The sequence below is a fragment of the Motacilla alba genome, chromosome 5 (genome assembly GCF_015832195.1).
Source record: "Motacilla alba alba isolate MOTALB_02 chromosome 5, Motacilla_alba_V1.0_pri, whole genome shotgun sequence".
Lineage (NCBI taxonomy): Eukaryota > Metazoa > Chordata > Aves > Passeriformes > Motacillidae > Motacilla > Motacilla alba.
Window position 1 is genome coordinate 23,549,842 of NC_052020.1, and position 22,777 is coordinate 23,572,618.

Genomic DNA, 22,777 nt, shown 5'->3' on the forward strand with positions numbered 1-22,777 from the left:
AGAAACTCCACTTGAAAGATGTAGAATAAACTTAATGCTTTTCTCATTAGTGCTTCTGTTTTATATTTTTGGTTTTGTCAAATTATTTTTGCTAAGTGTTTGTAAAAGCCAGTTAATTAGTGAGACTTAACTTTTAAATTTGAACTGTTTTAGAGATCTTTAGCAAAAGGATTGTCTTGCCCCATAGTTTTTGCATGGGTTTAAGGTGACTTTAACTACTTAGAAGCTTTTTTGTCCAGATGATTTCATAAAGCCATAAATTCCAGAATCTATAATGCAGCTGTTGATGTTTTCATTTGTGTATGGGATAGGATTGCAGTTCTCTAAAATATCAGTAATTGATTGTGGTTGGATTAGCAATACAAATCTCTAGCTACTGATTTTGGGTGAAAGCTTGGAATACAACTGCTTTGGCAAATGGATTGGTCAGAGCAAAACCTTTCCTACAGAAAAGTATTTAAATTATTGTTATTTTGCACTATTTGCATTATGTTGACTTTACTGGAGCATTTTGTTTTTAAATCTTAGATTGATGAGGTACTCAAACAGGAGGACAAAGCAGAAGCTATGTCTGGCCACATCGACCAATTCCTAATAGCCACATTTATGCAGCTCCGGTTAATCTACAATACGCACATGGCAGATGAGAAGCTGGACAAAGATGAGATTGTCAGACTTTACAGCTGTATTATTGGGAGCATGATCACGGTAAGGCTTGCTGTAAAAGATAAGGTGAAGAGCAAATAACTTCGATGCAGAAGCTGTGGGAGATTGAAATGTCTGTTCTGTACCTAGGTTAGCTTACTACTGAGTCTTTCTTACAAAGGTTTGTTGCCAACTGCTCATCAATGCACCTTTTGAGAGTAGGTGGGGAACAAGAATTTGGGGAAGGGAAGAAGGTCTGTGCTTCTGCAAAATATAGCCACTAAGACTTTTATTAAGCTCTGGTTTTAATATTCTTTACCTTGTAAGTGCTGAGTTGGTGGCCAGAGTATTTTCAGAGGTCACTCGGTATAAGTAACTCTATTCATAATTCTGTTTTTACTTTTGTGGGAGATGTCATGGTTTGACAGTGCAGTCTAGAGAAGTCCCTATACTAAAGGATTATGTGCAGGGAAAATTAACACTTTCTTCAATCTGTAGCTATTTCATATAGAGAGTCTGGCTCGAGAGGCATCCACTGGTGTGCTTAAAGACCTCATGCATGGTCTTATTACATTAATGCTGGATTCTCGGGTTGAAGATCTTGAGGAGGGTGAGCAGGTCATCCGATCAGTCAACCTCTTGGTAGTTAAAGTTCTGGAGAAGTCTGACCAGACCAACATCTTGAGGTAAGTAATGAAAAGTGCACAGTTAACTGCTCTTTACCTATTCTTTTATGTTCCTTGAACAGGTGAGTTTTAGTCATTTTGTAAGCAAAGGCTGGTGTCTGTAGAATCATTCAGCTAGCTAATAAAGAATTATCACTGATTGTGATCAGAATTTGACTGCATAGCTGGAGGCGGGCTAAACAAACTAGCTTAGTATAGTTCTTTGTGCTTTGAAGTTCAGCAGACTGTCTCCTAAATTCTTGTAACATACTAAAAAGAGAGAAGGAAAGAGCTGTTGCACATCTGCTGGACTAGCCCCAGTCTCTGGTGTGGTATTCTGTGGCGAGTTGGTATTTTTTTTTTCTTTTGTATTGCACTTTAATGTATAACCTTTATAAATTTATTCCTTCTAGTGCTTTGCTTGTCCTGCTCCAAGACAGTCTTCTAGCAACAGCCAGCTCTCCTAAGTTTTCAGAACTTGTCATGAAGGTGAGTCTGTAGTAGAGAGTTTGAACATACGTGGTTTCTCTGAATCATCTTACCTGAAAGAACAGATGGAGTTAAAAAAAAAAATTAGTGTCTGTAACTTGAAATATTTCTTACAACTTCTATAATTCTGATCTTACTAGATGTCACATATAGGGACTTCAGGATGGAGCTTAACACCTGCTAATAGTTTGCAGAAACTTGTGTCCACTAATACAAGCTCCACATAGAGGTGCAGTCCTCCATACAGTCACCTGCTGAGCTTGTTTGCTTGAGCACCACACTGTACTATGGCTTCAAACAGTGCCAGGCTGGAGCTGACTTCTATCCTGTCATCTGTATTGACAGGCAGAGGAAACAAATGCCTGCATTTAAAGCATGAGCATGATCTTTTCTACCATACATCACCCTTTTGTAACTGGTATGATTTAGAGACAGCTCAGGCATTCTTAATGAGGCTAAATCTAAAGAACTTGTGCTATGTGTAGGTGGATATAGCATATATATATTATCTGCTGAAATTTCTTCACACAAAGCATTCAGTCTCCAGTTATAGGTAGAGAAATCAGTACCTTACTTATGTACTTATGCATCAGCTCTAAAGAAAGATCTGGATACTGTACAGCCAGTTACAAAGAGAAAGTATGTACCAGTGCAAATATAGCTTGAGCAGCAGACACAGTGCATGCCTGTATGATGTGCTAGCAGAGTGAAATGGCTCAGTGATAGTGTTGTGTAACATCATCTTATATAATCAAGTGCTTCTTTCTTGAGTTGTCTTGCTTTAAGTCAGCCTCTCCTTCCAGTGTCTGTGGAGGATGGTGCGTCTTCTTCCGGAAACCATCAATAGCATCAATCTGGATCGGATTCTGCTGGATATCCACATTTTCATGAAGGTCTTTCCCAAAGAGAAGCTGAAGCAATGTAAGAGTGAGTTCCCTATTAGGACACTGAAGACGCTGCTTCACACCCTATGCAAGCTGAAAGGGCCCAAGGTCAGAGCAATCACTAGTCACGTATTTTTAAATTGGATGTTCATGTAGTCTTTAGAGTATTTTCTTTCTTTTTTTCTTTTTTTTTTTAATTCCCATTTTTTCTCATTTTAGATCTTAGATCATTTAACAATGATAGACAACAAAAATGAGTCTGAGCTAGAAGCTCACCTTTGTAGACTAATGAAACATGCTATGGAGCAGAGTGGAAAAGCTGATAAGGACACAGAAAAAGGAGCTTCTCGCATAGTAAGTAAAGATGGGTTGGCAGGGGAAGGGAGTGTAAAGCAATTTATTTAAGAAAAAAACTAAATTTTGTGTAAGTAGTAATTCCCTTTTCAACATGCAACTTATGTTGGAAATACTCTTGTAAAGTGAAATTTTCATTTACGGCTGTTTTGGGAATTTGTTGTGTCTGTTTACTTGAGTATTCTGTGCATATCCCAGGATGAAGTACTCTGCAGGAAATTCAAATGTGCAGCAAAAGTTTTAAGCTACATGGTACTGCATGTGATCTACTAAAAGTTAGCCATATCCAAGACAGGTGTTAAAAACTTCTCAGAAGGAGTCCTACAGCTTCATTATGTCCTTGCTTACAATTCTGTGTATAAAGTGGCTGTGTAGAACCTTGATCACTTCAAGGTTTTCTTCATCTTGGAAGCTCTGTATCCAGCTAGCAGGTGTGAGGGTGTCATGGGGTTTGTCTGATTTCTAATTGGTTTTAGTCTTTGTTTTAAAAGTCTCCTTTTGTTTATTTATTTAGGAGGAAAAGGCTTCAAAAGCCAAAGTCAATGATATTTTGGCAGAAATATTTAAGAAGATTGGCTCAAAGGAGAACACCAAGGAGGTGAGTGCCCCCTTTCTGCAAGAAAGAGAGCATGATACTCTAGAATAGTGTATGCAGCAGTTGTAGTAATACATGGCAACTCTTCCCTCCCAGGGTCTGGCAGAACTGTATGAATACAAAAAGAAATATTCTGATGCAGACATTGAGCCTTTCCTGAAAAATTCCTCACAGTTCTTCCAAAGCTATGTGGAAAGAGGCCTCCGACTGATAGAAACAGAACGGGAAGGGAAAGGACGCATTGCTACTTCTACAGGTACATGTTATAGCAAAACTGGTTTGTGAGAAGCAGAGATGGAACAGTTACAGGTCTCCTAGTAGAAATTAATATTTGCGTATATTTATGGATTTCTGAAGGAAGCCATGTATTTTATTGCTGCTTGAGTTGCTTCATGAGGCAGCATTTGTAGGGAGTATGTATTCTTTATTTACAAAAACAGAAGTTAGAACCACACTAAATGTAGAAAATATCTGAAAGGCTTGGCAAACATGTGCTTCTAATCCATATCCTGTAGTGTGGGTTGAACATTAGCCTGTGTTTCATGTGTCTGGTATCAAGAATTGATTCTGCAAGGTATAAAGCTGGTTTAAAACAGCAGCACCAGCTGTTAGATTCTCCTTTTACCTTTTCACTAAAAAACATATAGGATGCTTTTAATAGAATTATTTTCTGTGGAATTGGAAAGCTTGTTTTAAATAACATCAACTATTTCTGCAGAATTTGTGATTAATTGGATGAATTACTGTAAAACTGTTTGTTGCTGAGTCTTTCCATTGCAGATAAATACGAAGGAGTATTTTAATGAAATATTAGGGAAGGAATGTGACAAATTATTAGCTGACAGAAACAGTTGATACACAGTCTAGCAAAACTAACCTTTATTTCTTACTTGTTTCATAGTGCCCTGTGAAACCTGAGCCTTCTTTCTACTCCTCCTCCTTCTCCTGTCCCTGTATTGTAGATTCCTTTAGGGAGATGGATGATACGAGGTTCTTTCAGAACTTCCTAAATGTGTCCATCTATGTAGGACAGAAAATTCTACCTTGCATCGTGAAAGTCTGTACAACTGAGAAATACTAGTTCAGCAGTTTTCAAAACCAAATTTACATGCCACAGTTGTCTTTTTTTTTTTCTTCCCTAACTTTGATATAATAAAACATGCTGTTCCATATTGCAACAGTGCTTTATTTAGAATTAGGTATAAATGCTTAACCTTAATTCTCCTTTTATCTACTTTAAACACCCTTGTAGTAAATTACTGAGAAGAAATCCTTGTCCATGCTAAGTCTTAGAATTTGCTATTCTTTTAATAATGGAAAAGTTTTTTTCATCATGTAAATTCCTTTTCTAGTCTCTTGATAGGGAAGCTTTAAAAACTTTATGTGCATTCCAGAAATCACTCTGTGAGACTGTGTTGGATTAAAAAGCTTCAAGTTGCACAAATGAGAGGTAAAGAGGGGTTAGAATTAGGGGTTACGTAAAAGTACGACTAAACTAGAAAAAGACAGACAACTCCAAGTATTTCTCACCTTGCCAGTTGCTCAATTCTCCCGTTGGACATTATGGTCACTGCTGATGCACATCAGCATCTTCCTCTCCCCACATAGCAAATACAAATAAGTAGCAAATAATAGGTTGGTTAATTCATCATCCATTGCATCTTATTTCAAGGAACTGACCAAGAGGTTTATGCTTCTCTGATGTTTTAAATTTTTTAACTCTCCTCCATCCTTCCCCTCATCTTCCAGGAATTTCTCCTCAGATGGAAGGAACATGTGTTCCTGCGTCTACCCACACTGTATCTTCATCTATAGGAAACACAAATGGGGAGGAAGTGGGGCCTTCAGTTTACTTGGAAAGATTAAAAATCCTCAGGCAGCGTTGTGGCCTCGACAACGCAAAGGTATTGTACTTGACAACACTTGTAAATCCCCTGGAGAGGCACTTGATTTGCATTTTTTTATTTTTTTTAAGAATTCAAATGCCAGAAGGCAGATTCCAATCAGAATTTATGATCTTTCATGTATAATGCATGTCCTAGCTACTCACTGCATGTCACTATGCCTGGTATAAATGGCTTTAATCTCATTACTTGGCCAAGGAGGCTTGCATTTCAGTCCACTCTGTCTGCATCGCTGGTGTTATGTGTGGGTTGTTTCTACAGGCCCGTAGTTTATTATCTTTCCTTGCTGGGAAGTTGAGTCTCAGAAAGGTTCAAATGATAACTGTTCTCTAAAAGTTAACACCTCAGAGATGAAGGATGTGGAAATTCTAGACTTTCTGCTTTAAAACAACCCTAAGAGCTGATAAAACTTTAAATTTTTATATATTTTGGGTGTATGGATGCTGAGGTGCAGGAATGCTGAATGAGCTTAGTACTGGAAATCTGTGGACCAAAATTTCTTATAGTTCAATGACCTGTGTGTTAGGAATCTAGTGCCAATTCCTGAAATTTAAATTCGGCCACGTGAGAAGTGATGTTCACTCTAGGAATAGTAATCCAGGTGCATCACTGTTTTAACCTTTGACACAAATTTGAGTATCAGCTTAGAGCTCTGAGGAGGGGAAATGTTTCATAGATCATAGTAACAAGGTAAGTAACTCAGATGGAAATATCCATTGGTAAAACCACAGTGAATTGACACTTTAAGTGTTTGACAGGTTCGGTCTTGCCAGTTTCCTCTTCTCATTCTTCCAGAAAATTCATTGTCTGCTGATGTTGCACATAGCCAGGGATTTTTCTCTTGTGTTAGAATTTAGGCTGTTCAAGACTCTGGCAGTCTATCTCAGTAAAACTCTGGTCTGTAGGGAATTTTTTGATCTTGAAAGACTAGTTTCTTTGTGTCCCTGTTGACATAAAAATTAAACATTAACTACTCAGATGATTGAGCATAGTAATTAGCTTTGCATGGTTCTGACTTTGACAGCAACTGACTTTGTTGCTCCAGATCCACTTGGGTTGTAGTGCTCTTTCCGTTTCCCCTGTTTTTATTGCTTGTAGAGGTGAAAAGCCATTGATTACGATTTGTACATTTTATATGGCCTTTGCCACTATATGTCTTAACACTTCGCTTTCCTCCCTCATAGCAGGAAGACAGACCCCCTCTGACGTCTCTGCTGTCTAAACCAACACTCCCTACAGTTGCATCCTCTACGGATATGCTTCACAGTAAGCTCTCCCAGCTGCGTGAGTCCCGAGAGCAGTACCAACATCTGGACCTGGACTCCAATCAGACTCATTCCTCTGGCATTGGAACTACCCTGGCTTCACCCTCTTCTGCAGCGGCCAATATTGATGACTTGAAAAAAAGATTGGAGAGAATAAAAAGCAGTCGCAAATAGAGATGCAAAGAGACGGTATCGCTGTTGCTTGGGGCTGTCTTCAGCTTTAGTTTACCCAACTAGAAGTCTTCATAGTTAAATGGCCTCGTTTAGGCCTAATGTATACAAACTGGTTTATGTATAATACAGTGGATTTTGGGGGGGTTGAGTCATTGTGGCACAAGTATTTGTACATAATCTGCTTCTCAATGAGCATCTCTTTGACAATAGAAGGCTGTCTGTGTATTAGTTTTAGTGTACAGACCTGTAAACAACCGTCCTCTTGCTCAGACTAGTTTCTCATGACTTGGGGTTTTTATTTGTAAAGTTGTCTTTAAAATCTTTTCCTAGTTCTTAACTCTTAGAAGACCTTTAGTGATTTCACTTTTAATTTTGTGAATTCTTCTCCATGTAATCCTTGAACTGTTGATTCTGTATGGACACATGGCATGAAGTAACTAATTTAAGTGTCTTTTGTAAATAAAGTTTGCATTAACTATACCAGCCTCTATAGGAGCAGCAGCAACTGCTGGTTAGAGGTCACTCTATTTCTGAATGTTAGTGACTGGGCATCTAGAAACTGAACTAAGCTGACATGAACCTTGGGGTTTGGATACACTGCAAGGAAGATGAGTGGGAATACTCTGTCTGTGGGTGCAGTCCTGAGACTTTGCACTCTATGAGCAGTAGTACATTTTTAATATAGTTGCTTCTTTTGTTTTTGGAATGTTTCTGTAACTTGAAAATATTTAGTTTGCTGAAATGTTTATTTTGAATTATGTAGTCCTTGTTATGCCTTTACCCAGATTGTGTGGTCCCATCTGAGGGAGCTTTCTTTGAGGGAGCCTGCTGCTGTTGATATGGAATAGAGTAGCAGTGGTGTATGGTCCGTGGACTCATTTATCCTGAACTGATCTGGTTAAGCAGTGTTCCGCAGGCAGGTAAACCTCACTCACTACATTCTTTTTGCTCTTAAACATCAAATGTTACCATTTTGTAACTAAGACACCTAATAGAACTAGTCTGCAAAAGTTGTAGCCACTTCTTTTTTTTAATGAGTGAAGAGCCTTTGTCAGAAGCTCCAAATAATGAAGATTTAAGACAGACACACTGAATATCCTTTCTAGCCCTTTCATTTCTAGGGAGGTCATGTATTTTCACCTTACTGCTGCACTTCCATGTGAAAACTGGTTGTGAAGCATAAATTGCACTTCTGTTCCATAGCTAGAACAGAATTATTGCAGGGTTGGACAGGCAGGCTTAAACTAACACACATCTACGCTAGATTTTTAATCTGTTCTATGTATCTGCTGCTTTTGTTGTTTGCTATGTGGACCAGCAGTCTCTGCATAAGAGCCATTGCTGACACTCTCTTGCCTGATTACAGTAAAAACGTGACTTTAAATTAGTACTTGTACAACAGATCTATGCCAGAGCTTCTGCAAATGTCTGAAATCTTCCTTTTGCAGGACCCCTAGGCTGGGGTTGCAGTTGACATAATGCTGCTTGGTGCTTATGGTGAGTTTGCACACCGTGATAGCAGGTGATCATGATCATTCTCCATTCTGTGTTAACTGATATGATGCCATTCATTGCTCCACTGCTTCGATTTAGTAGTCATAGTCTCCTCTCATAACCTGAAATGGCCGTGCACTTGTGGAACAGAGCTCTGTTTCAAGTGGAGGTTTGGCCCTTATTGGTAAGTGCTGTGGTTTTGTGCACTTAAACTGGGGCAGTTTGTGAATAGTTTGTGTTGGCTAGAGTTACTGCCACTACCTCTCAATTACTAGCTGCTCTCTGAAACTTAGTGACATTTTAATTAATCCATATGTTCCTTTACCATATTCAGCAGACATTCTGAAGAACTATTTGTTAATTAGCTCAGGATGTAAAACAGCAATGCCTGCAAAACTGCATAAACTATTTTAAATTTGAAGCTGACTCAGAAGTAAAATACAGGAATAATTGAGTAGCAGAAGATACAGTTGTTTTTATGAATGAGTTTTTGCCCTGTGTCTTTGTAGTGTTTGGTTGGACTCAATATCCTGGGAGTTCTGAACTAAAACTTGTGCACATAAATTAATAAAGCCTAATCTTTAGCCCAGACAATATTTAAATAACATTAAACTGAATTTTAAAAATGTTTCTTCTGTATTGTTTGTAACAAGTCAATATGAACAGTGACTTTCTTCAGAAACTGTATGGTCCTGGTTCCCCTCATTTGTCACAGATTTGATAGTAGTGAAGAGGTGAGGCTTAAAATTTAAACATTAGAAGGGCTAAACATTTTCAGTGTTCAATGTATGTGGTTATCAATGACTTTCATGAAACTTGAGCTGTTGAGGCTTTTTCTTCAGATTTCATTGAGAGGTTGGGTTTTGTGCTTTATTTGGGCAAAAATGTCACGATTGTCTTAGTAGAAAATTGGCCAGTCAAGAATTTGTGTTTACTGCTGTACTTCTGAGTCCTCAGTGGTCCACAAATTCCTGCTAAAGAGGAGTTTATGAAAGACTGAAGCTTGTTTTTGGAGAGATCCCTAAACAGCCTTTTTAACACAAACAGGTACAGTGCAGGATGTTTTCATTGCAGGCTTTGACAATGACTACATTAATTGCTTCCTTCAGAATCTTTCTATGCAAGTGGAAAATGCACAATGAGGACCCATCACCACCTGCTGTGTAGGAACTTACTGGAAGTGCTGCTTAATGTATTCAAACCACTGTTCCTTTGTAGGATGAATTGCACACAGTGGTGCTGGTATTTATTGCCGGCTGTTGTAGCTGAGAACAATGTTTGTCTGACCAAAACAGCTTCTACTTGCTTTACTTTTGACGTTGGTGTTTTGTGGAATGCTACAGGTACTGTGGGGTGGTTATCTCTGGTACATACATGGGTCAAAAACTAGAACAGAATATTAGTTGTCTTGAAGGGAGGAAAGGGATAGTGCATGAGGGCATAATCTTGCTTGCTGTGACTGACAAGGCCATTATGTGGGGTCCAAAACCTGTTTGATTATAGCTGATGGAAGGGAGGGGAATTTGAAGTACAACAGGTAATTAGCAGTATAGCTAGTGCTGTGGTACTCCTGGCTACTGTCATGACTTCAATATAACTGCACCTAAACTCAGCATGAATAAAAGGAAGAAGATGGGTTTTAGAGCTTTTATTTTCAAGGGATGAGAACTTCCTTTTGTCAAGTTGTAAGGATAGAACCTGTTTTACTTCAGGATCTTCTATGCTAATGTTTTAAAGTGGAGCACTGTAGCAAAACGGAGACCAGGCAAGGTAAATGCTTCATCTATCGCCCGTGATTTTCGATGACTTTTCGTATCCACTTTTTCAGGCGGAATACATGGGTGTAAAATCCATATTTGCCATCTCGGTCACAGCCTTCTCCCCATGAAACTATTCCCACTTGATACCAACGGTTGTCATCTGGGTTCTAAAGTAAACAAAAAATGGGATTGGCAGAAGGAGCAAAAGACCTTGGAATCAGAGAATCATTAAGGTTGGAAAAGACTTCCAAGATCAAGTCCAACCTTTGACCAAACACCACCATGTTAACTATACCCCAGCACTAAATGAACTCTCAGTGAAGAAATTCCTTCTGATGTCCAACTTTAACGTCCCTTGGCTCAGCTTGAGGCCATTTTCTCTTGTCCTTTGTTTGACAGGAAGAAGAGGCCGAGTGCCACCTAGCTACAACCTCCTTTCAGGAGGTCTCCCCTGAGCTTCCTTTTCTCCAGACTAAACAAGCCCAGCTCCGTCAGCCATACCTCATAAGACTTGTGCTCTGGATTTAGCGGCTTGGTTGCTCTCTCAGATCTAAACCTTGGATGTGCCCCAGTCTGTTTAATGATGGATGCTACTTTGGGATTCAGGCTAGCATCTGTTGGAGTAATTTTGTCTCTACTCTTGAATCTCTAATTAAGAATCAGCCATCACTCATGCATCCTGCAGGTGATCTCCCAATATGCTGAGAGCTCAGTATAGAAATGGGGCTGGATGACTGCAGGATTGGTCTCCATTGCTCACCTTGGGCATGAGCTGGGTTTGCTTCAGCCACTCAGCAGTGGCTCAACTCTGCTGCTTTTTTTGACTATGAATTTCAGCACAGAACAAACCTACATTGGTATGTCTTATAAGCTTGAACTTGTTGAACATACCTTCATTACAAAAGGTCCCCCACTGTCCCCTTCACAGGCATCTCCTCTCTTTAGCGCGTCAGGGCTGTAACCTACAGGCAAGAAAAATAGACATTTGACTGTAGGAGAAGTGGCTGGTGTTGGCCATGTTTTCTTTAAGGTTTTGAGATAAATGGCATAAATGTTTTGGGACCCATGAGATTGTTTGCCAATTCTGTCAACTCAGACTTCTGTTTTTCATATATGTAAAAATTCTAACTTTGCCTCTGTCTTTGCAGCATTCTTGAATCTACCCTCTGCTCTCATTCCTGTTTTTTTATCAGAATTGGTGTTAGTGTCAGTTGCACTGACACTGTACAACAGCTGTAGCTTGAGCTGCTGTGCTTTTCTTGTCTTAGAAAGTTATTCGTAATAATCTATCTTCCCTCTTCTATTTACTCTAGAGATTTACTGTTATCCCCACTTTTACTTTCCTGTCACTGTAAGTAAGTTCTGCTTTTCCTCTCCCCAGCTGTCTTCCTAAAGTATCACTACGAAGAGGAAGAGGATTTCATTCATTCCTGATAAACTGGATAGTATCTCTGCACGTTCCCATCACCCATGTCTCCATTTTTTCTGTATGTCTGCATGTCAGCTCTGTATTTTCAGCACACTGTGTGGCTTCCATCCTAACTCAAGCAATCACATGCATTTAGATGCAAGCAGCACAAATTAAGTCAAAAATCTCAAGGCTTGCTTGTAGGAACTAATAAAGTCTGCACAAATGAAGAATATATCAGAAACTATTAAACTGGTACATAAATCCATAGTAACTTGAATTCTGTGTCCACTTCCCTTCTCACTCAAAAAGGGTATGATGCTAGAAGAGATTTAGGAAGGTAGGAGCCTTCAAAATTTGTGGCCGTTAAGTACGAACGGGCTCCAAAAGATTGAGGCAAACTAGTAGATAGGATAATAGGTGTGCAGCCTTTAATTTAGGAAGTCACTGAACTGCTCTCTGTACTGGTGAAAAGATAATTTTATTCGTGCTTAGTTCTCCCACAGCTGCTGCTGCTACATAATACCATTAGACTAATGCCTAACACAGGTTGCTGTTGCAAACTTTATTCCTAGCTTTAAGTTCTCCAGCTTTCACGTTTTCTGAGAGCTGAGAAATTTCTTATCATGGGAAAGTTATTCTTTGTGGAGGGCACTTGGAAATTTATCAGAAAGTAACCTAGCTGCATGAGTCACACCAGGAGCTCAGAGTCCTTGCCTTCTGTGGCAAGTTGTGCCTGTGACTCCAGTGTTACTTACCTGCACAGAACATGTTGTCAGTGACTTTGACTCTGGTGGATGCCTTGCAGGTACTTTGATCTACTATGGGCAGATTGACTTGTTGCAGAACTGTGGGCAAGTTGGAGGGGCTAGTGGCCCATGTTTCTTTCAAGTTTCCCCAACCAGTTACCCTCCCTTTGTAACCTGCCAGCATCAGCCTGTGGAAGGAAGCGCAAGTATAATTAAATGTATTGTAATAGCTTTCTTCTGCCTGGCACTCTTACAGACAAAATAGCCTTGAGAAGTCATGTTTTTTTCTCTTCTCCTCACCTCTGCACGACCTCTTTGGTAGGCAGGCAGACAGGATGGATGTAGTCACTGAAGCTGATGGGTCTCTTTAAGTGCATGAGTGCAATGTCTCGGTCCATGTTCTCTTTCCAGTTGTACTTGGGATGGATGATGATTTTATCCAACAGAGCAATCTTCTCTTTATTTTTTTCATATCTGAAATAGTTATGAAGGAAAGAACTTGCTGTACAGTAGCAGCTGAGAGTCTTCTGGAGTTATGATACTGTCAGCTTTGTACCCTCTGAGACAATGCTATCTTTACATAGGAGTACCCTTTTAGATTTCCCAGGCTTCCTTGCTCCCTTTCACTTCAACTTTCAGGATCAGCAAGAGCAGCAAATGATAGCCCCATTAGATCCTGTTATTGAGAGGCATGTAACATTAGTTACAATACTTCTGTGGATACTGAATGACAGCCCAACGCCAAAATATCTCGTTACTTCAAGAGGAAGTCTAGTTCCTTCTCACTTCATTCAGACTCTTACTTTGCTCTTACGTGCTTGCCAATCCGCACCAAAATGTCACTTGTACTTAAGTTCTTGTCCCAGGGTGGATAAAAAAGACAATGAGCAGCAGTCAGGATCCAGCTGTCACTGATGAGGCTGGCACCACAGAGCAGCTCCTGAGGAGACTTTTTGTAGAGCATCACCTGCCTGAAAGATGAGGAGGAAAAAAGCTCTTAGCAGGACTAAATGGGTCCTGGTGTCTTGCAGAAAGTGCAGATTTGGCAGTGAGCAGGAGACAGCATTGCTCTATACTGACAAAACTGAGTGAGTAGCTCTGTAGCAAAAGTCTTCCCTGGACATGTATATCCTATGTAGTAGGCCATTTATTTACCCCATTTCTTTTACCTTAGGAAGTTTCTCATCCTTTTCATTCTAGCAAAGCTGGAAAGAGGAAGACGTGAAGATGAAACACACCAACACACTTGGTTTCTCCAGTGGTTGAATACTAGATTCAAGAGGTGAGTTTCTTTCCAGCTATTTTAGTACTGCTCTGTCAATCACTTGGCGAAGCCTTGATTAGAATCTGTAATTTATGCATGCTGCCTAAGATAGGAAAGCCCTTCTATTTCTACCTGCTTGAGCTGAAGAGAAGGAAAACACAATTCCCAAAGACTATGCAAAGACAATTCTTACCAGGGGGAGCTGCCAACTTCTGCATCATCCCCACCGACAATTCTTCCTGTGTATGAATCCAACAGCTCCCTCTCACTTTTGTCTGTTATCTTTTTCTTCTCAAATAAAGGACGAGTGCCACAATCTGAAAAAACAAGCAATCTGCTTTGCTACCTGAATCACAGTGGAGAACTGTTGTCGGCTGTCAGCATGCAAAACTGGAAGACTTTAGAAAGGAAGTGCTTTACTAGCTCCATGAGTGGAACTGGTTATTGACTTCTGAGAGTTCTTCAAGAAATTTAAGTATCTTCCCCTGCTTTTAACAGCTTTTGGCTAGCTGATGTTTCTGAGGAACAGTGAATGGAAAGAAGCTATAGTCCTTCTGCAAACATGCTGTACCTAGAGTTTTTGCTCACCTGCTTCACCTGAACCAAAAGTTTTTTCATCAAAGAAGGGTTTGAACTCTTTAGGAATAGTAGAACGTCCTGATATTCCCTCAAACTCTTGGTTCTCATCCTCCAGCGAGCTGTCTGAGAGATGGAAAGACAAGGCAAAAGGCTGAAGTTATTAGCATTATCAGCAATGTAAATGTTCCTTTCCCCACACAGTGAGGCTGATGAAGGAATGATGTTTTAAAACACCAGTGCTCTTTTTAATGTGCCTTGTCCACCAGTGTGAGTTTTCAGGGAGAACACCTGAGAGAGGTAACGGTGCTATGCACCTAAGGCAGGTTAGTACACGTGAAATACGGACAAACAAGATTCCCGTGTACATGGTGCACGTACATCCTTGTCTATTCCTCCCAGGCCAAGCACTTCATTCTACTCCTGTTATTTGCCACTGCCCCAAATATGTGCCTACACAAACCTATGCAGACTTCTCACCGCAGTAGTGCAGATCACAGTAGTCAAAGTAGGGTAATTCATCTGTGACACACCAGACACCCTCATCATCTCTGTCTGGATTCCGACAGTAATTCTCCTGCAGCTCCACTTCTGGGTCAATTTGTTTTCCATGGAGAACCTCTTTGGCTTTCTCAGAGTTCCATGGCAGACACTTAGCTCCAGACACAGTGACTGAGAGAGTCCCTGTGTAAAGCATGCCTTTCTCTGGTTCACAAGGCTCCATTGGTGCAGGTTCTACAGCCCGTGGAGTGAATGGAACTGTTGTTCTATCTTCACCTGTAAAGACAGAGAGCTGTGATTTAAGCCAAAGCTGTGCACTCAGAAGTGCTATTAGCAAATAGCACCAGAGGCCCTTTACCAAAGCCTAGAGTTCCAGCCTCCCATTATGTTTAGGAACTCCCACTGTGTTTTCATGCATGTGGTGGCCCTCTAAAATATTGCAGTGTCAGAGATGGTTCAGCAGTATGTGAAGTGAGGCTGGCACTATTCATCACACTTCTCTTTGTCACTAAGGTATGAGGAACAATATTGTGTTCCCTTCTGGGGCATCTTTGAGAACCAGCTCAAGGGATGGGTAGGTGTCTCAGGAATCATAATTCTGCTATATTAGCTCCTTCAACACCTTACTCTAAAATGCATAACTAGGCCATATTTGGGGGAGCCTTTTACTGTGGTATTCTACTAAAATGGCAAATTTGACTTTTGCCAATGTTTCTAAATCTAATGATAAGTGAAAAATTTCCCTGCAAGACTTTTCACACTTTTTCTTGCAAGTGTCCTAATGACAGCAAGTTTTAAGCAGCACTTCCTGAAGGAGTGGGTACCCAATAATCTCTTTTGGCTTGGCCTCAAGGTGCCTTCTCCTTGTGCACAGGGGGAGTCCCCATGTGAAGAGAGACCCCATTTGACTGTTCACTCTAGTGCACAACAGCCACTGGGCAAGTAGCATTCACCTTTATTGGTGGGGCTGCTTCTGTTTTTTTACTCATGTCAACATATTTATAAAAGAACTGTGCACAAAACCAAGGCTTTTCTAATCCTGCTATATCCATGCACATAGAAGGGTAACTGGAAGATACTGCACGTCAGAAATTAACTCATGAACAGAGGTACCACAGGTGCCTGATGGCCTCAAAGCAGAGCAGTATTTCTTCTCAGTTTGTTACATTCTGCAGACCAGAGCAATGGTAATGGCTTTTGAAATTTCAAAATACCCCATGTCAAAATGGTTGCTGACCTCTAACTTTTGCATATGAGTTGTTGCTTCTAGTCTCTGTTTTTGGAAGAGAAACTTCTGCTGATAGAGAAGGTTCTCTCCTTTACCAGTTCTGAGACAGAGGCCAAGCCCCAGGGGAGATGGCTCTATACTAGGGAGAAATGGGAATGTGTAAGTGTAGGGGGATGATCCTCCATGTTCAATTCAATGATGAGAAAAGGGCATCTTCTCTTTACTTGAGATTGTGAGTATTAAACTGTACACCTCCACAAGAGAGAATGTGAAGGCAGGCAGTCAAGCACCTAAGGCAGGTTAGTGTACTACAAACTGTAGTTATTTTGTCCTAAAGGTAGGAATTCAGACCAAAAACCATTATGACTTGTGGCTGCCACAAATTAGAGACATCTGGGTTAGGATTTTGGGGTAACTGACTAGAAAATACTGTAGTGCATTCCAGTGTACTCCTGACACTTGTTTTAATTTAGATCTAGATTACCATAATCTAGAGAAAACAGCTCATTATGTAGGGGCAACTCCGTGACTTTTCTTCCTCAGCTCCTTTGCCCTTTAAGATGCAGCTTCACTACTCCTACTGACCTCTGTTCATGTAAGCATTCCCCCTCCTTAACCCTCCTTGACTGCTTTAGTATCAGTCTCAGTGCAGTGTTTTGCTGTGAGTGAAGGGCTCTCTGGAGTGCTGGGGCATACCACACACGGGGATGGGACACGCCTCCCGTTCTACAGCTGGGTCTCGGGTATAGCACCATGGGCCTTCTGAGTTGTTGTCTGGGTTCCTGCAGTAGTTGTCAATGAGGCTGGGATAAATGGTGGCATTAAATCTATGAGAGACAAAGCTGGTTAGGCTAGGAAGGAAGGACACTCCAGAGAACTCTTAAAGGGGTATGCAGGAGATGAACTTACTTAGGAATATGTGGATATTTGCTTGTCCACACTTGACATTCAATCCCAGACTTGGTTTGGCTAATTGTTCCCCGATAGTTCTGGCCCAGCCCAAGAGCACAGTTACCTGTCAAAATTCCAACACAGTGTAAGGCAGTCAGTGGAACTGGACGTTGCATTTTTCAAGGTCAGAAAAATGCAGGGTCAGTTTCAGTTCATCTCACATATCCCTTTAACTTTTGCTGGGTGCATGAGCCTAAAATAGCAGAGGCATCCTCTTCCTGTGAGAAGAGCACACAGCCTAAGCTTTCTCTGCTTCATCAGAGGGAGCCATCCCTGAGGGCTCTGTGCTTTGCTTTGGCTCAGAGCCTTTCTGAGAGGCTGCTCACACCTGACTGTGTCGCAAGGATAAGGATGTTTACCTCATGCTATTTCAGTGCACAAACTAGATTGTTTGTTGAAATGATTAATGGGGAAATAAAGAGTAAGAAATAATTTCTAATTCCTCCCCTGGTATTTTTCTTTAAAATTAGATGGCTTCTCCAACACCAGTTAAATTTTTTCTGTACAATCTCTGCAGGAAGCAAGTTCCTGGCACTCACTGTATCAAGGAGATTGAGGTCAGCATGAAGTTCATACCTTCTAGACAAGCATCCAGAACTGTCCTGGACTTTCCCAGGCCCTGACATACTAGCAAAATAAGAAGAAAGAGACACATTATATGAAAGTAATCCAAATAAGCATCATCATTTGAACCAGTTTATCATCTAGAGACAAAACACAAGTGCTTAGCCCTGGAAAGTGAGCTCTTAAAAGAGGGAGCCATCTCTCCAGGATGAGACAGTGCATCCTAAGGAATAACAGTACCCACAAGAATCAAAACAACTTACCTTGGTATTTTGACCAAAATATATCCTGTAAAAAAAAATAAAAATTAGGGACACAGAATATCAAACCTTTCTTGGCTACTGCTATTCAAACCAGTAAGAGAACATCCCAACAAAAGAAAAGACTAACCTAGCTCTGTTTATACCAATTACTATGGAATCAAAACAAAAAATGCGATACAAAACCACATTCCCACACGTCACACTCAGGAATCAAGACAGTACTGTTGTTTCTAAAGAGACCAAAGATGTTTATAACCTTCATCAACCTGCAGAGCAAGCAGTGCAAGTAGTGCAGTGGGCTGCAGTGCAGAAGTCCAAGCATCTGAACCTGGAATTTCTAAGGCCACAGATCACATTGCCTATCTCTGCCATGCAGCCTGAGGCTGATTGCTTTTGAAGTACTCCAAAGAGGTAGTGTCTTGCTGGCTCCTAACTGTTTATCTGTTGTTTTTTTGGGTGTGAAATTCTGCAAGGACACCAGCCTTGGCTAGGAGCAAATCCCAAAAGGATGCAGCACAAATTTGGAAAAATGGAAAAATGGACAGGGTGTGCAAAAGCTTCAGCTCAAGGAAGTCTGAGGAACCTGCACTCAGTGTTTTGACTACTATGCCAGTGTTTCTGTGAGTGTCTGGGATAGCAGCTCACGTGTGTGTGGTACCATGCTGAGCTAGTGGAAGATGCTATTCAGGACCAATGGCACCTTGTCATTTTATGCACAGAGAGGGAGAGAAAAGAACCTGAGCTTTCAGGTGTAGTCCCTGCAGTATCTCAAGGAGGGAAGCTTCCTAAGGAAGCCTGGGCTTGCTGTGGGGCGTGCCCTCATCAGCCTCATTTTTGGTTCACAGAAGGGAGTATTACAACCCTGGCCAATGGCTGTGTGGGCAACCTGCTGGTGTCTCCCCACAGAGGCTGGCTGGGGGAATTTTCCTGGTACGTACCGTCTGATCGGTGGATTCGAGGGCTTCGAAAGCCTCCTCGTAACTGCACGTCTCCTCCAAGCACTCTCGTTCCAGGTTTCCCTTAAGCATCTCTTCTAGAAATCCCTTGTTGGCACGTCGGTGGCGCTTGAGCAGTGACAATGCCTGCCCCTTTTCCAGGAAAACTATCAGGTCAGAACACTGCCAGTCAAAGGGCTGCTCACAGCCAGAGGGCACCTTTGTCTCCCCTTGCGGTTTCCAAAAAGCACACGCAGCTGATGTGGTGATCCCGCAGCCCAACCTCCCCCAGCGCACCATACAGAGAGGAGAAGCCCTGTCACGTCTACACTTGATGATCAGAGCAGGCTCTCTGGAATTCATCCCATCCTAGCTCCCGTCACTTATAAGGAACAGAGGTGACAGAACACTGCTTCCTCAGCAAAGCTGCTCTGCTCATTTGCAGTTAGATAGAGGCTTGTTTGCTTTGAGCCTGCCAGTGTCCCTGTCCCCAGCCACTGTATTTCTGTCTTGCAAGCCTCAGACCACTGTGATAAGCACAGCTTGGTTCCATTTCACGTTCAGAGCCCCTGATTTGAGACCTGGAGACAGGCCTTCCCCTACACAGTAGTGGGTCCGAGAGGACTCAACCTCATGTTCAGAAAAGACAGTTAGAAGCTCTAATAAAAGGAGCAGTGAGCAGGAAGGCAGCATATTTTGTATGACCTAAAGTTTCAATAAGGGACAGCTGGGGAGGCAATGGAGAATTGAAGTCTCCTAGGTCAGCTGAGAAACTCTGTCACCAAAAGCCCAATGGTTATGTTAGACTTGATCCTGGACTAAGCCACAGTCCCCTCTCTGCCATTTCCCAGGTGACCCATAAAATGCACTGAGTTGCTGTCACCAGCTGACAGATGCAGCTGCATCCTCCCATGTTCACTCCATTCGCAGCACCCTTTTGCTCCCAGCTTCAAGCTTTTAGCCTGTCCTCCTCCTGACTTGAGGAAGAAAACTTGCCACCTGTGTTACCCCTGGAAAGAACTATTCCCATCTTCCTCCTGTCATCTGCTGGTAGTTCTGCCCTTGAGTCTTACCTCCAGCATGGCTCAAGGTGAGGTGCAGAAGGCTGGAGAAGAGCAGGCCCCTCAGTATGCTGGTTTTGGTCTGCGCCATGCTGTACAGCCCTGGCTGCAGGGGAATTGCAAAGGAAGCAGAATAAGCAGAGTCACAGCCCTGCTGGGTTAATATTGAACCAGAATGAAGAAACAGGACTCCAGGTCGTGGTGTGTCAGGGACAGTGGGACTCTTATCCCTCCTCTCTTGGCATCTCTCCCTCCTGTCAGAGCATCTTCATTTCCTTATTTAACTTCCTATTTCATATCTAGGAAGATGGCATGAGTAGTAAGAGGACAAGTTTGTCCCAGGGCACAGGGAGAACTCCGGCCAGAGAGAGGTGTACCTCTGCCAGCTCACAGCCATCCCAGCCAGAGAGCTTGCTCCTTTTCTCTGGCTTTGCTCCCATGCAGCCCCTGGCACCATCACTGCCTCCCCACCATGCTGGTTCAGGTCCCTGCCACTGACTCTTCTCAAAGACTGTACTCTAGCAGCCTCAAATGCAGGAAGAACGTGACACCTCCTTAGCCATTCCCAGTCCTTTTCTTTTTAGCTGCAAGCCCCCCTGATTCTCCCTAGTGCTCAGCTGTCTTTCCTTCCTGCAGTTATCAGCAAGCTCACCCTCAGCTATTTTGGCACCACAACACACTTTCAGTGTTCCCCTTCTCCCTTGGCCATGACAATGAGCAGAAAGGGTGCCTTTGACAGCCCATTTGGAATTTAAATTTGCCTGCCAGTTAGGTTAGTTAGCAGTGCCATTGGCAGTGCATTCTTCCCAATACCTTATAATTCCCAGCTGAGTGGAGGATGAAGCAACATGAAGGCTGGGCTCCCCCTTTTCTTCCCCTCATAGTGGAACGTACTAAAGTCCATCTAAAAGGAAACAGAAACTCTGACAAGCAGGGAGCTAGTGCACCCAAAACCAGCCAGGAAAACAAGGGCTTCCAGGAACAGGGAGAGAGGAATGATCTGGATGTCATGACATCAGCTATTAAGTCAAGAAGTGGACTACCAGAGCTGAGAAGGCTCTAATGATCGCTCCACAAGCAGACTATTGGCAAGAGTGGAAAAACAGGGCAGCACGGGGGGATTATCAGGAATTGCCACATGGAACAAAAGTGCTTCCTGCCAGCAGGGAGCATATTTTGTGCTGTACCTCTGTGCAGCTGATACATCTGTAATGTTTATCTCCATAGAAGGAGTGCAAATATTAGCATTAGGGTAGCTGAGGAATGACTCTGGACGCTGGTACAAAGAGCAGTTGCAGGGGTTGAGTTCCTTTCTCACATAATAAGAGTATCTCCTGTTCTCATCCACACATATCTCTACTCCTTGCTGTGGATTTTGGAGAGGAACCTTTAGGAACGGCCGGGATTCCCTGGGTGGAAATGACCTGGGTGGAGAGTGTGTGAATGGGATTAGACACAACCCTAGAAATACCCATGTTACTTAGCAGGGGAAGCAGCATTTAGGCAGAGAACAAAGGCAGGGACAGGGAAAAGCACAAACAAGAGTGGTGAGGTCAGAGCTGCTGCTGTGTCCCACATAGCCACCTCCACTCCTAACTGGTGGAGGAGCAGCTTTCAATTTCCTCAATCACTTTCATTTCTGCATCTCTGTCTCTTCTTTATAATAACCAGGCAGCATTTACACTGCAGTTCAAATCAAGGTTGTTATACTTATGCATAGATTTTTACACTCTTCTTGTCTTTCCTTTAAAGGAAAGGTCTTACCACCTTCCATGGAATCGTGCAGAATATAAGGCTAACTTTAAGCAATGATACAATACAGCAGTTAAGCTTGGTTATCAGACAGGTATGAATATCTTCTAATACCTACCTATGCCATCTTCCTTAAACGTTACTTCTGCTCTGGTTCCTACATTTATTTTGTTGTTTAAGCATTTGTTTGAAAAACCCTTACTGAAACTGATGATGATTCTGTCACTATGTTTGGCTGCTTCTTGTCCAGCTGCTGTTCTTTTCCCTGTGATACAAGAAAAACCCACCTGCCAGGGCAACTAGGTTGTTAACTGTAACTGCTGAAACCTTTTATCTCCAGATTATGCAAGGCTATATCTACCACTTAGTTGTCTTCTATTTCTTCACGTTTTACTTTGTAATTGGAGATTTTCACTACATCCTGGGAGACTTTCCAGCCCTTCCTGGTGTCTCACAACAATGTTAGTAATTAAAGATGCTGACTCCTCACATTGTGGCCTTTCTCATTCCCTAATGTGCTTCTAGGGCTCCTCTCTGTTTCTCCCATTCCTGTGGTTAGCCTCTGCAGCAGCACAGCATCCATCAGCTATCACCTCTCCAGGGGTGTGACTTCCACCCCTCCAACATTTAACTCTTCCATTCCTGCAAGCAAATGTTTATAATTTCATTTTCTTTCTGCCTTCACTCACCCATGAATGATGGATGCTATTTTCTTTCTTAGGACAAGAGAGTTAAGGTACATTTACCATCCAGAGTTATGGCTTGTAACACAGTTAGGAGTTTTGATCTCTTTCCTTCTATGCGTTGATTCGTCTTTTTAAGTAAAGAAAGCCTTTGGCATTTTTTTTCCTGTGTAGCTGCTTTTTCAACTTTCAGGGAGCAGAATATAGGGGGTTTGTCCTTGTTCCATTTTCTTTGACCTTGGTCTGTGATGGATAGTTTGCTGGTTCAATAGCTGAGGCATTTATCAGTCTGTTCCTAAAGTGAGTTATACAGTTTAATCAAAGCAACATCTTGGATACTATCAGAAAGACGAAACCCTTATCCCTTCACATGGGGGTTCCCCTGTCCCTGAGGGCCAGGGACCTGCCAGGTGGGGGAGGACTTCAGGACCCAGAGAATTGTCTCCTTCTCTTGCAGCCTGTTCTCTTTCATTCAAACACCTTGGTCAGGTTTAAGCCAGTTTAGAAGTCAGCTAGGGACTGAACCCTGACTGTGGTGTGAGGTTTAAACGTAACACTTGTGTGCATGCCTGACACCTGGTGTCGCCCTGCCAGCAGGAAGGACCCCAATCAT

General features: G+C 42.0%; 2 protein-coding genes across 8 annotated transcripts in view; one reads left to right on the forward strand and one right to left on the reverse strand.

The window, feature by feature from the left end:
* CKAP5 (cytoskeleton associated protein 5) overlaps positions 1 to 9,096 on the forward strand; it is a 53,558-nt gene extending 44,462 nt beyond the window's left edge. For 6 of the 7 annotated variants that reach the window (XM_038137842.1, XM_038137846.1, XM_038137847.1 and 3 more), the window contains 9 exons: positions 529 to 708; positions 1,144 to 1,331; positions 1,724 to 1,799; positions 2,603 to 2,791; positions 2,903 to 3,037; positions 3,552 to 3,635; positions 3,729 to 3,888; positions 5,382 to 5,536; positions 6,721 to 9,096. In XM_038137842.1, the coding sequence (XP_037993770.1) occupies positions 529 to 708; positions 1,144 to 1,331; positions 1,724 to 1,799; positions 2,603 to 2,791; positions 2,903 to 3,037; positions 3,552 to 3,635; positions 3,729 to 3,888; positions 5,382 to 5,536; positions 6,721 to 6,975 (1,422 nt within the window). In that variant the 3' untranslated portion in view covers positions 6,976 to 9,096. The remainder of the gene's footprint in view (positions 1 to 528; positions 709 to 1,143; positions 1,332 to 1,723; positions 1,800 to 2,602; positions 2,792 to 2,902; positions 3,038 to 3,551; positions 3,636 to 3,728; positions 3,889 to 5,381; positions 5,537 to 6,720) is intronic. The other variant, XM_038137845.1, reaches the window with a different exon arrangement.
* A 1,006-nt stretch (positions 9,097 to 10,102) lies between these two features.
* On the reverse strand, positions 10,103 to 19,899 carry F2 (coagulation factor II, thrombin). The gene is made up of 14 exons (XM_038137850.1): positions 19,742 to 19,899; positions 18,672 to 18,835; positions 17,734 to 17,758; positions 17,483 to 17,533; positions 16,865 to 16,970; positions 16,652 to 16,782; positions 14,707 to 15,003; positions 14,239 to 14,352; positions 13,844 to 13,967; positions 13,190 to 13,357; positions 12,687 to 12,860; positions 12,396 to 12,574; positions 11,121 to 11,191; positions 10,103 to 10,396 (listed from the first exon to the last, which is right to left on the reverse strand). The coding sequence occupies exons 1-14, from the start codon at positions 19,818 to 19,820 to the stop codon at positions 10,253 to 10,255; spliced, it is 1,827 nt and encodes a 608-aa protein (XP_037993778.1). The 5' UTR covers positions 19,821 to 19,899; the 3' UTR covers positions 10,103 to 10,252.
* Positions 19,900 to 22,777: the final 2,878 nt, after the last annotated feature.